The sequence below is a fragment of the Sorghum bicolor genome, chromosome 9, assembly GCF_000003195.3.
Source record: "Sorghum bicolor cultivar BTx623 chromosome 9, Sorghum_bicolor_NCBIv3, whole genome shotgun sequence".
In the NCBI taxonomy this organism is placed as follows: Eukaryota; Viridiplantae; Streptophyta; class Magnoliopsida; order Poales; family Poaceae; genus Sorghum; species Sorghum bicolor.
Genome location: NC_012878.2, coordinates 45,901,352 through 45,914,842, shown reverse-complemented (window position 1 = coordinate 45,914,842; position 13,491 = coordinate 45,901,352). Strand labels below are relative to the sequence as shown.

The window sequence follows — 13,491 nt, the reverse complement described above, 5'->3', positions numbered from 1 at the left end:
AAAGGAAGATGTTCACCCGTTTTAACATTTGTTTGGACGCTGATATCCCTTGCATGCTCTCGTCAGTTATTAATCGCAAGCGGCAACGAGCCTATTCGCATGCTCGTCATTAATCGCGCTGTGAAGAGATCGCTCGCGCACGTGTACTCTTGGCCAGCTGAGCCATGCAAAAATTGTGGCCACTACGTAATAAAAAAGCGGCTGCCAGACATCGAACCATCGACCTTTAGCTTCAACCGATTGTTGTACAAGTAGCATCGCGTAATGTATTTAATAAGAGCAAGATAGGAAAACTAACTTTTAATTAATTATCTCTTGATAAGCGTACTCATATCCTAAACGTTATCTAATTAGGATTCAGAGGGAGTATTTTGCTGGATCTCTCGATGGGACCTAACAATTAATACATTATCTTTAATAGTTATCACGATTTTGTGGAGCATGATATTTTGCTTGATCTCTTGATGGGAGAGACGTAGAATAATTCGATTAGTGAATGAAAATAACGTTCATGGTCCTTCTGAGATCGTGCCTTAACGATTGATACACTATTCACAATGACTCACGATTTTGTGGAGCACCATATCGGCTATTAGGACATTGGTCTCGTAAGTAATCAAAGAAAAAAAAACACAACTAAAACAAGTACTAAATTACTAGATATAACAAATAGTTTCAAACTTAATCTCTAATAAAATGAGATTCTAAAGATAAAAAGATAGATAACAGATCTAGCACGCGCGTTTATAAACAAATAGCAAAATATAGAAAAGATGACCACAAGGGTGTTTAGGTCATGCTCCAACCCTAGCAACGTTCCTAATGGACCCTAAGACGAACTTGTTGGACTAAATTAATGTGACGCAACATCCTAGATAGAAAAACTTCTCAGCTATATTTGGACCATTGTCATCGCTTTCGAGAAAACATGGACATACATCAAGTCCTAAAACTCCTAAATATGACTTCGTTTAACAGTCACAAATTGGAGCTACTACCGTCTAAATCCAACATGTGTGAGTTCTTTTTCATTTCGATCTTTCTCCTTGGTTTCTAACTAAAACAAGAATGCATGTGTCTCTAAGGTCTAAACAAAATGAACATGAGCTTAACTGCTTAAGGGAACTCATTTGATGATTAAATTTACAAGCACAAGCATGAGTAAAAGGATCAGCAATAGGTACTGGTATCTGCGCAGATGTATCGTTGGTGTTGATGTCCTCATCACATGAGGTAATCAAAATAAATATGATAAAAATATGAGTAGGGATAAAAAAAAAGCCAGATTTTGTCCGTTCTGGAAGGGTTAAAATGTTATATTATAAACCTAAACATTTAATATCTATAGCGTCATATGAGTATTCGACGGGATCTCTATAAATTGTGAGTCTGAAAAATATGAGAAAAAATATATAATATACGATAAAATATAGAGTGTAGGACCACTGATCTAACATATACTCTTAAAACTATATACCTGCCTCACAGAACTCTTGTGAATAGTAACGGATCCTGTGAATGGTATCCAGCTGATATAAACAATATCAGATCCTATAAATAGCGAATAGTACATACTTGTTCGCAACAATACAACCCGTTATGCAACAGTGTATACTATATACTTTCTCCCTTCTGAAACAGAGTGCATTATAATTTCTAAAATTTGTATTGAAATACAATACATTTTACGTAATGACTATATTTCGATTTGGCAATGTTTGTTAAAAAGGAAGCCACAATTTAAAAAAAACTTTATAATTGGAATAATCTATGGGTACATGCATTGTTTGAGTGTTTTCTTAAGTTAGTCTTAAAACTTATAAAACACACTATATTGAGTACCTGTTAATCATTAGTGCTCTCTGTTTGCAGCAGTACAAATCCCTTTCTAAAAAGCACTTAGCCACTTACCCATTAACAATTATACATAGCAAGTTAGTACCTCAGCCCCTTAATAAGCAGTACTCACCTACTATACTAAGTTACTAACCCATGGCCATTGGCGGATCTAGGATAAGGACAAAGAAGAGCTAAATAATGAAGATTTAGTGCTAAAGTTAGAGATTAGTGATGATTTTGAGGCTAAGTAATAGTGATTAAGGTAAAAAAAACATGCTCATAGGGGGTGCAGCCCACCTAGCCCCCCTTGGATCCGCTCGGGCCAGGGGTCCCTCGTTCTTTCAATACAGTACCCCCAATTACTCTAGCGAATCATTTCCTCTTTTGCTCCCCTCGCTTTCTTACTGCTCTCTTCCTTCCATGTTGCATACTACTTATTTTTTTTACCTTATTACTTTGTTTTTTTCTTTATTTTTTCTCCTCCTTTTCAATGCTGGGCACTCCAAGCTAATGTTTTTTATACTAGGTTAGACCATTTGTTTCCTAAAAAACGTTATTACTTTATATATCAAAGCAGGCCAATTTATTTTGTGCAAAACATTGAACACTATATTCTGTACACATATTTTTCACTGTTATCGCCCGCAGCAGCGCGTGGGCCCTAGCTAGTATAGCTATGAGTCTGTGACTGATTATATGAAAAAAAAATAGCACTTCTTGCAAGAAGTAAACCAAAAGGGTGAGACCTATGCAAACATATAGGGAGACCTATAGCAGAAAAACAGAAGAAATGAAAGACAATATATTAGAGTAAATAAATACTACCTTTAGTAAATAAATGTTAACTTTAGTAAATATAAATGTTACCTTCATGAAAATTTTGATTCTAAATTCAAAATTTATTCCACAATACTTTGCATTGTGCGCATTGGACACGCTTCAAAATACTTAATTATGTATAGCTGCACAAGTCAATTACATGTGCGGCGAACAATCGTTTTATAAGAAATGGTCTAATAAATACGAGTATCATGTCATTTGAATTCCACTTTAATTTGTCCAATATTCTTTATCATTTGAATGATAAGGTTTTATAAGACAGATTTTTGGGACAGAGACGGCAGTCACTACGGCAACAGCGTCAAACCAGTGCTAATCCAACACAAGTTACGATCAATACTGATTCAAGAAATGAAATAATTGGCATGGATCAGTTTGAACCTAAAAGCTTGACGAACGTGCAAGTTTACTCAGATCTCAAACGTAAAACTAGGAGTTAGACTGCAATTACTATATTTATTTAATCACACTTATTTATTAGAGTTTGGATACATAGATTAGTTCAACAAAATAACTTATAAACAAATCCTTCAAAAAACTTATAAACAAATAAACAAATAAATCATTCACTTATACATATACAACATGCACACGACATTTTGGAACAAGCAGTAGTGGGAAACTGTTGTTCTCTAAAAGATCGTTCTTTCTTTTTTTTGCGAGGATCCCAAAAGATCGTTCTATGATATCATTAGGGTCTCTATGATTTAATTAACTATACACCCATCATTCCAAACCCTAGCCTTAGGACCTTGATACGGCATGCACATGCGGCAAAAACAAAAAAAAAGCCCCACATAGTTTGTGAATTGCATGTTTTGGCTGCCTGAAAAGTAGATTAATTGTGGTCAAAGTGAGGCTTAGTCACAAATTCTACCTCCAGTGCTTGACAAGAATGGATTGACATGTGAGGAGCTTGATGGTGATCTAATGGAATTGATGATATGCACTTTATAGGGACGAAGCCAGAATTTAGACATATGTCGAGGAAACAACTGTCCAAGGCACCAGGTGCCAAGAAAATTTATGGGATGGCAAATGACAAAACAAATGTGAAGTAATCAAGTGAAATATATATAATTATACATATACCTATATATTGATTCAATCTTGTATGCCAAAATGATGTAGAATGTCTTTAAATACAAAAGAAAGGTACTTCTGCTAGCTATTAGATCTCCATTAACTTGTATTTTGCTCGATGAGTACCAACTAGATCATAAAATTTAATTATATCATTGAAATCAGCGGCGCCCCTCCATCTTTGCACCCAGTTCTCTCTCTCTCCCTTTGAAACCAGCGGCACCCCTCCATCTCTGCACCCACTTCTCTCTCTCTCTCTTGGATAGAGATGAAAACGGTTTAAAAATCCTCATCTGTTTTTCTACATCTATATTTGGATGTGAAAATGAAGCGAAAGTGGTAAAGTCGGACGTGAAGTCAAACGCAAACTTATGGAATATCGAGAGTTTTGACAATGAACGAAATCGAGTGGTGGAATTATGTCGAACAAGATTGATATACGAAAAACCAATACGGAATTATGATAAAGTGCGTAACAAATATACGTTACTCGATATAAAGTATGTAGGCACATTTAAAAAGGGGAGAAGAGGAAAGGTTGGAAAAAATAAATAAATCTTGCTAATACAAGCTATTTAGAACCATACTTATACTTTTTTTGTGGGGTATACTTGTACTTATAAATATAAATAGGACAGTGAACTAAAGAAATAGACTAACGTGTCCGACAGCTCTAATCATGTCAAAACTTATAAAAATATAATGATGCATGAGTTGAATACAAAGATCACAAACGTGCAATCGGATCAAGCGTGTTTAGACAACTCTGTCCGACATCATCAATGCTATAACGGCCCACTGAAGCCCAACAGCAGCGGCAGCAGCAAGCGCGCGCCAGCGCCAGGCTCACTTCTTAATTTTAGTCCCACCTCATTTAGGCTTTGGTTTAGTTCCCAAAATTTTTTAAAATTTTACATTACATTGAATCTTATGGCACATGTATGAAACATTAAATATAGATAAAAAATAACTAATTTATAGTGTGCCAACACCACCGTCCGATGCTGAGCGTCCGGTGCTCCCTTCACCTCTGCCAGAAACGAGAGCGCACCGGACACTCAGGTGCAGCGCCCGGTGCCTCCGAGACCAGCGTTTGGTGAGTGTTTTTTAAGTAAAAAATACTCCTGCAACTTCTCCAAACTTTCCATCGGCGTAATAGAAAATATGCATTTTATTTTCTCAAAAAGCGCCCAATCCCGCCTCGCAAGCTCGGTGGGAGGGAGAAAGGAACACAAATCCCTCTCTACCCTTCAAACTCCACCTCCTTCTTAAAGTGTGCCAACACCACCAAGTGTGTACCAACAAGTGCAAGTGTGTTGGAATTTTCACAATTATTTTCTTCGAAGGAGTTATGTTAGCTCACTAGGTTCTAAATGCATGCACATGAACAATGACACCTAGTGGCACTCGATAACCGCTTAGCCAAAGAATTCTCCTCTTTATAGTACGGCTATCTATCCTAAATGTGATCCCGCCCTCTATGGTGTCTTGATCACCAAAACTAAAACCCTAAGCAATACCTTTGCCTTGATCTCCAAAAGGTTTTGTTTTTCTCTTTCTTCTTTTTCAAATTGAGCACTTGATCATCTTGTAGTCATCACCATGATCATCACTTGCTCCATCACTTGGCATGTACTAACATCATTAAGTCTACACACTTAGTATAGAGGTTAGTACTAGGGTTTCATCAATTATCCAAATCCAAACTAGAGCTTTCAACAGTGAGGATGGCAACAACAATTGTGCAGATCTAACTGTGGCGTGCGACTCTTAATGAGGCTCACGCCTACTTGGACGTTGGGACTAGGTTTTTTTGTTTGGGAGGCTGACATATCACTACTACAGAATGAGGCATTGGTCGATACCCAGAATCGTCAAAAACCTCGGTCTTTTTGCGGCCCGGGGTTAAAAACCCCTTTAACACTGGTTCGTAACACGAACTGGTGCTAAAGGGTCCTGCCCAACGGCTACTGATAGGTGCTGTCGGGCCGGTTATTACGAACCGGTGTTAAAGGGTGGGGCTTTAGCCTCGGTTCCCAGAACCGGGACTAAAGGGTGGGCCTTTAGTTCCGGAAGAGCAGCACCGGCTTGGGAACCGGGGCAACAGGCCGTTCCCGACCGGTGTTAATGTCTGATCCTGCAGCAGTGTATACAACCGCCTCTAGAAAATAACAATGAAGTTAGAGCAAAGTTCATAGCCTATTTTGTGTGTCTTTGAAAAATAGTATTGTGGTAATGTCTAACGATGAACTATTGGCCATCAATGCCAGATCACACTATGAGGTAGGGACATCAATATCGGATCGAACCTCGATCCGACAACAGTTATGGGGCCATGCCGCCATATCAAGTCTTAAAATGACAGTGATTTAGTTGTCATCACCACCCGATGAAATGTTTAGCTAGCTGACGATAAAAATAGCTTAGCACCATCAGTGTTAACCATGCTTATCGCCAATGAGGACCAAAAACCGGGAGGTGGGGGGAGGGGTCGTTCCCGGCCGATGGTTATCCTATACACTTGAGCTTATCGGACAAATACAACACTTTCTGTCATGGCTTAACAAATGTGGTGTTTCTCAAGTACTGAGTATGAATGAAGAATTGGATGATTGTATCGGTGAGGTAAATAGGCAATCAAGTAATCAACAGAATATCATATATCATAGAACTTCATTGTTCATCTGATTCTCTTCACGAAGATAGCTTTTTATATTACTGGATACAATGAAATCCATACTCCATAATGCAGAACACATTCTGTGACGTTTTATTTTAAAAAAATCTATCGTGTACCGTACTAGAGGTTTCCATAGTGACGTGGGCAAATCAACGAGAAAGAAAATCGATCAGCAAACTAATACAGATGTGGATTCTGCTGTGCCCTGTCGGAGGCAAAAGCACTGGCTGCGCTGCAACGAGCTCGCGCACTACCAAAACGGTCAAATGATGCTGTATAGGAGTAGGCACCTTTAGGCCTTGTTTAGTTCTCAAAATATTTTGCAAAATTTTTCAAATTTCCGTCACATCAAATTTTTAGACGTATGCATGAAGTATTAAATATAGACGAAAATAAAAACTAATTGCACAGTTTGATCGAAATTGACGAGACGAATCTTTTGAGTCTAGTTAATACATGATTGGACAATATTTGTCAAATACAAATGAAAGTGGTACTATTCATATTTTGCAAAATTTTTAGAAACTAAACAAGGCCTTAATTTATAAATGCGGGCAAACCGAGGCACCAAGGCAGCACGGCAAGCAGCACATCGCTTGTAGCCTAGTTATTTGAACCGAACCGGACCGGCAGTTGGACCGCTAAAAGACCGAACCAGAGCTTAAACCGGTCCGGTTTACTTAAAAGACCGTTTAAAGAATTGAACCGGTAAAAACCGGTCAAACCTGCCGGTTTTTTGTGGAACCGGTGAACCGGCCGGTTCCATTCGAACCGCCTCGGTCTGTGCAGTGGCACGTGATCATCTGTATTTCTGAAGTCCTGCTGTGCAGCGTGGTGCTAGTTGGTAGAGCGCATGCATCCAGCATTGATGGGCCCCACATGGCAGCTCATCATTGACGATGTTGGAGTGGGTTGCATGCACGAGCAAGATGCACTGCCATGGATTGGCCCAGCTAGCGGTTGTTGATTTTTTTTTGAGTGTTGACTTTTGGTAGCGCCACGTCAATATTACCTTTTAAATTTTAAAATTTTATAACATTTTTAAATGAGCTCTAAATTAGATAAATAATATATCTATTTTGATTACCACAACGAGCTCTTTACAATGATGCATTCCATTTTAGCATTTATGATTGTTTTGCAATGATGAATATTTCTATTACTATTCTAGTCATGTGTTTTAAATTATTACAATGAGAATGTTCACGTATGATGTTTTGAATTTAAGAACATGTCATTCCGAATCTTATGGGTATACAATTAAATTTTATTGTCAACCATCTATTAATTATTAATTACATTATATATATATATATATATATATATACCGGTTCAATGTATTTGTAACCGGTTCGATTTAGCCGGTCCAATCTAATTGAACCGGCGGTTCAATCGGTTTTAAACGGTTGGACCAGTGAGCCAGTGAACCGATGACCTCACCGTTCGATCTCCGGTCCGGTCTTAATAACTATGGCTTGTAGTAGCCGTGTAGGCGCTCGACTCTGGGTCTCCGGCCAAGTGGCCATGGCGTGTAGGACGCTGGAGCTGACGCTGGTCTCCGCGAGGGACCTCCGTAACGTCAACCTCGTGTCCAAGATGGAGGTCTACGCGGTGGCCTACCTAGCCGGCGACCCGCGGTCGCGGCAGCGGATCCCCACCGACCGCGCCGGCGGCCGCGACCCGACCTGGAACGCCACGGTCCTCCTGACCGTCCCGGCGTCGGGCACCGGGAGCGGCGCCGTCCGCGTCCTGCTGCGCACGGAGCGCGCGCTCGGCGGCGACCGCGACGTCGGCGAGGTGCTCCTCCCGCTCCCCGACGTCCTTGCTGGGGCCGGGGACACGCCCACCGACGCCACGGTCGCCTGCTTCCCCGTCCGCAGGATCGGCTCGAGCAAGCCTCAGGGCGTGCTTAACCTCTCTTACAAGCTCGGCGGCGTCGTCCACCCACACCACCTTGCCGCCGCCGCCCGGACCGAGGGGGGACCCTCGCCGGTGCAGTTGCAGCTGGTAGGCGACCCGAGTCCGACGATGGCGTACTTGGCTGCCGCGGCGACGGCATACTCGGCTGCGCGGCCAACAACACAGGGCTTGCCGCCTACACCATACGCAGTGGCGCTGGCTTCTGTGGGTTCGACTTCGACGTCGACGACAAGCATGCGGAGCAGCCGGTGGAAGCTGCTTAGTTAGCCGCGGTTGTGCCGTGGGGCCGTGCTACCTGTGTCTAGGTGGAGGTATAAAGGCCGGCTGTAACGTCTGAAACGCTGTCGATGAACTGAAACTCTGAAAGCCAACCTGATCTAGCTCTGCTATCCCAATGCAAATACTGTCTTCTTCCTATATATCTCGTGCTCTTGAAGTTGCTCTTAATATGGTAATTTATGCATTTAAGAAAAAAAAATCATGGTAATTATTGATAGGTTTTGAGAGAAACTACATAGTGTTCCTTTGTCGGCTAAATACTTGGATAATTGACGTCGATATCATATCCATCCACCGTGTAGCATACCAAGTTTGCGCTGCAATTTAATTCTGCATTACATTTATTTATTGTGATTTTTCTTGATTGTTATTTCATCTTTTAGAAAAAATAGACTAGTGTAAGCAACGCTAACTTTGCTCATGAAGAAAATTAGAAGAACAAAACTTTAGACCATCTCCAACAGTGTTTATAGAGCTCACTCTCTAAACCATTATTTGTAGAGCCATTTGCAAAAAGTGTCAAAGAAAGTCGCTTTCTATATTTTTTTCTCTCTAATAAATTTTCTATATCTTGTGTGCACTCTTGAGAATCATTCTCTTTTTCTATCTTGGATAACCAAATGAACAAACTAGAGCTTGTTTTTAGAGGCTTATATGTCTTATGTTTGCCATTCTGGTCAATGTTGATTGATGAATATTTAGCAGGATAAGAAATGAGATTCTAAGTAAATAATTAGTTGTCCACTTGACACCCTGATAAATCCAAGGGATTATGTTTCTAGAGAATAGAGAAATTAGTGGGAGCAAAGTCCAACGGATTTTGTTTCTACTGTTATAATTATTTCACTAAGTTGTTAAGATAAGATATAATTATTTCACTAAGTTGTTAAGATAAGATAGAAACAGTGGAAGCTAGTGGGAGTTTGCAAAGGTGGCTTGAGATAAAAATCTTTTGCGAGACATTTTAGAATTGTTTTCGGAGGCGGGCAACATTAAAAACTGCCACAGTCGATTAACCAAAGAGGTCAATTTTTATTAACCGAGGCGGTTACAAAAAAATCGTCTCGCAAAATCTATTAAGGCCCTGTTTAGATTGGAGATAAAAAAATTTTTGGGTGTCACATCGGATGTGTCGGAAGGATGTTGGGAGGAGGTTTTTAGAAACTAATAAAAAACAAATTATATAGCTCGTCTGGAAACTGCAAGATAAATCTATTAAGCATAATTAATCTGTCATTAGCACATGTGGATTACTGTAGCACTTAAGGCTAATCATAGACTAACTAGGCTTAAAAGATTTGTCTCACGATTTTAAACCAAAATGTGTAATTAGTTTATTTTTTATCTACATTTAATATTCCTTGTATGTGTCCAAAGATTTGATGGGATGGATGAAAAAAATTTTGTAGGGAACTAAACAGGGCCTAACAGAGGTGGTTATTATAAAAAAACCGCCTCTAGAAATAGCTCTATTAACCGAGACGGTTCTCCTAAATAGCCCGCCTAAAAAAACATCGCGGCCCAAGTGGCCCAGACGAGGCCCGATACGTGCGACCCATATATAAATGGAAATTAGGTTTCAGACTCATTTCACTCACTCTCTCTCAAGTGCACTAGGCCTGATGTCCGACGCGCCCTCTCCCTTCTATCTCCCCCACGCGATGGCACCCCTTCCTCGCCCTCCCCTCCACCTCTGGCCCCTTCCCCTTCCTCCCCTCCACCTCCAGCGCGTTGCTCTCCCTCCTCCATGTGAAGGGCCGAGCGCCACAGCGACAGGAGGTCATGCGCTCGGGCAGACAGGTGGCTGGTGCCCCAGTGGTAGGAGGTCGCGTGCCCCGGCTGCTCCAGGCATTGGTAGCGTGGATCGACTTGCTTCAGGCGGTGGTGTTGATCCGTCGGCCACAGGCACGGACACTGTGGATCCATTGCTCTAGGCGGTTGCGGCGTTGATCCGGCAGGTCTAGGCCATGGCGGTGAGAATCCGACGGCTCTAGGACGTGGCGACGAGGATCCAATGGCTCCAACTGTGGGCGGCGTGGATCTGCCTACTCCAGGCGGTGGCGACTTGATCTGGTGGCTCTAGGCCATCGCGGCGTGGATCCAGTGACTCCAAGCCGAGGCGGCATGCATCCAGTGGTTTTGAGCAGCGCCAGCGCGGATCCGTGGTAGCAGCAGCGGGTAGGGGGTGGCTATGTCCAGATCCAAGCCCGCTTAGGGCTAGATTGGGCTTTTTCTTTTTTTAGTTGTTTTTTCTGATTAATCGAGGCGGGCAGTCAACCGCCTCAACCGTCTCGGTTAAGGCCACGATTAACTGTGACCTTTGATTCGAGTTGGTTGAAAAAATCGCCTTGGTTAATCAATTTCGCCCGCCTAAGTTAAAAAATGTGTAGCAGTGTCACTTATCTCATTGTGTGGGACAACTGTGATGTAGTGAGGATTTCTGATCTCCCCATGCTGCAAAAACTTCGCATCTTTAATTGCCCAAAGATGAAGGTGTTAGAGGGTGTGCCAGCACTCATTAGCCTCATTCTGATGGATTACGACATAGCTACACTACCGGAGTACCTCAAAGAAGTAAACCCAAGGTGTCTAGAGCTGGGCTGTAGCTTAAGTCTGCTCACTTCACTAACCTTGACGAACGCCGGGCCAGAATGGCCGAATGGGTCAAGATCAGCCATATCCAACAAGTAAAGGCCTATTCAAAGGATGGAGACAGGAAAAGGTGATGGTACCTCCTGTACAAAGGAGATCCAAACAACATAGAGACAAATGTCGGCCATTCTTACAATTATGAAGGTAAACTAACACGGCTAACTGTTTCATCTTAATTTTCTCGCTTTGTTTGGTTTCCTCCATGGGCTATTTGCATCTCCTGACAGAGTTTAGTTTCCCATTTCCTTTTGCATGGTTGCATCTGAAGATGAAGCAGAGTAGCAGACATGATCTAGGAGCTGACAGAGTAACCAACAAATGGTTTTCTGCAACAAGAAGTACATCAGTTCTAGGAAAACAAATCCGGAAATTGCACTACATATCTAGTTCTGTCGATCGATGGGCCGATTTTGGTGAACGCACCGCACTACGCCAGCAGAAACACGATGTTTGATTCATTCTTCACTCTTCCGATTGGTCGGCAATGCTGACGAGGAGCTGAACCAGCTCCACTGGCCGCGAGAGCATAGCCATGTGGTCAGCTCCGGTGATCTCCGTCCTCACCTCGACGCCGGGGCTCTGCGCCACCATGCGGCGCTGGAACTCCGCCGGGATGGCGCGGTCTTCCTCCACCACGACGAACACGCGCCGCGCCGACCCGTACCCTTCCTCCGTGAGCAGCTTCTCGTCCCTCGTCACCGCTTCGTCGTCTGGGTTGCCAGTGCTGAATGCGTTCGCCGGCTTGATAAGCATCAGACCCAGAGTCAAGTCCTACAAGCAAAGAGAGGTTTTTTTATTTCCCTTTTATTTAATGTTCCAAGAAAAGGTAAAACAGCAGCGGCAAGGTTAGGCCAGTCTCAATGCATGTTTCATGAGAGTGTCATGCACATTAAATAGGGTGCCACATAAGCAAAATTGCTGACTTGACAGAGTCATTAAATGAAAGAGTTTCATCATATGAGGGAGGAGTTTCATCCCCATAAAACTCATGTGGCTCGATTACCTAGTTTATAGTTTTGGTAACTGTGTCATAAAACTATACATTGAGACGGAGATTACACCCATTATCATTATGTCTTTTAGTTAATAATAAAAGGTAAACCGAGGCAGCAACGTTAATTAAGGTGTTACCTCCGGTGGGCTCAATTGGTAAAGCTTTTCGGCCATACAGTTGGGCCCAAAGATAAATGGCCTGCCCTTGATTTCGGGATTCTCTTGTTCGAGCTCCTTTGAGTCCAGGAAGAAGTCCGGTCCAACAAATGCTTTTAGCTGTTATTCTCCACAAATAAAAAAAAAAACTGAGAACAGTGTGAAAGAATAATCAACGTTGTTATACCTATACTACACTATACAGAAAGTGAAGTATTAAGGGTCACATCACCTCGTCACTGGTGGCAGCCATAGGACGTCCGACGGCCGGCATCATTGCGGCCACGAACACGGCAGCGGCGACCTTTTCCGGGAACCTCTCGACGGCGAGCGCGACGCTGGACCCACCGTGGCTGTGCGCGACGAGCACGACCTGCTCCCCGGCGGGCAACGCGGCCATCGCGTCGAGCAGCGGGCGTGAGTACTCCTCGAACGTGTGCACGTCGGCGAGACGCGCCGTGTGCGCGCCGCAGCCGGCCATGTCGAGCGCCGTGGCGCGGTGGCCGGCACGCCGCAGCGCTGTGGCCACCTTGTACCAGCACCACGCGCCGTGGCATATCCCGTGCACCAGCATGAAGTGGTGGCGTCGCGGCTGCTGCTTATTATTGGCCTCCGAGGCGGCCATTGCCGTGCTGCGGACGGAGATCACCGAGCACGCGGCTTGCAGTTGCAGAGCGCAGATGTAATGAACTATTGCTTCGTCCGATCGAGGAATAGATACGCCGACACTGTATGCTAGTCGTTTTCACGTGATTCGTGTGCTAAGCTAGGCATTGGTTGAGTGGTGCGGTTGCATCTCTAATAAAGAGAGTCACCTGCATGTTATATTATTATGTAAAACATTTGTATCATATTTCACGAATAGCCATGTCATACCACTAACTTCTAATTTTTTAATATAACTTATCTACGTCATCTTAAATTCTACACTAACATACAAAAGACATCCGCGTCATCTTCCACTAATAGCCATGTCATACCACTAACTTCCAACCTTACACAAGACATCCACATCATCTTCCACTGATAGCTATGTCATACCACTAACT

At 42.7% G+C, this 13,491-nt stretch overlaps 2 protein-coding genes across 3 annotated transcripts; one reads left to right on the top strand and one right to left on the bottom strand.

Moving 5' to 3' along the window:
- LOC8077912 (protein SRC2) lies at positions 7,961 to 8,793 on the top strand. Its single transcript, XM_002440939.2, has one exon. The coding sequence runs from the start codon at positions 7,967 to 7,969 to the stop codon at positions 8,627 to 8,629; it is 663 nt and encodes a 220-aa protein (XP_002440984.1). The 5' UTR covers positions 7,961 to 7,966; the 3' UTR covers positions 8,630 to 8,793.
- Positions 11,319 to 13,245, bottom strand: LOC110430518 (probable esterase PIR7A). Of its 2 annotated transcripts, XM_021448260.1 has the most exons (4): positions 12,675 to 13,245; positions 12,425 to 12,562; positions 11,717 to 12,064; positions 11,319 to 11,619 (listed from the first exon to the last, which is right to left on the bottom strand). In XM_021448260.1, the coding sequence occupies exons 1-3, from the start codon at positions 13,065 to 13,067 to the stop codon at positions 11,756 to 11,758; spliced, it is 840 nt and encodes a 279-aa protein (XP_021303935.1). In that variant the 5' UTR covers positions 13,068 to 13,245; the 3' UTR covers positions 11,319 to 11,619; positions 11,717 to 11,755. The 2 variants fall into 2 exon arrangements, with proteins under 2 accessions (XP_021303935.1, XP_021303934.1); XM_021448259.1 differs by having other exon boundaries at positions 11,319 to 12,064.

Coding starts and splice junctions, on each gene's coding strand:
- LOC110430518 (XM_021448259.1), bottom strand. CDS start 13,067: ATGGCCGCCTCGGAGGCCAATAATAAGCAGCAGCCGCGACGCCACCAC. Junction 12,563..12,674: donor TGGCTGCCACCAGTGACGAG/GTGATGTGACCC, acceptor GGAGAATAACAG/CTAAAAGCATTTGTTGGACC. Junction 12,065..12,424: donor ACCAATTGAGCCCACCGGAG/GTAACACCTTAA, acceptor CTTTGCTTGTAG/GACTTGACTCTGGGTCTGAT.
- LOC8077912 (XM_002440939.2), top strand. CDS start 7,967: ATGGCGTGTAGGACGCTGGAGCTGACGCTGGTCTCCGCGAGGGACCTC.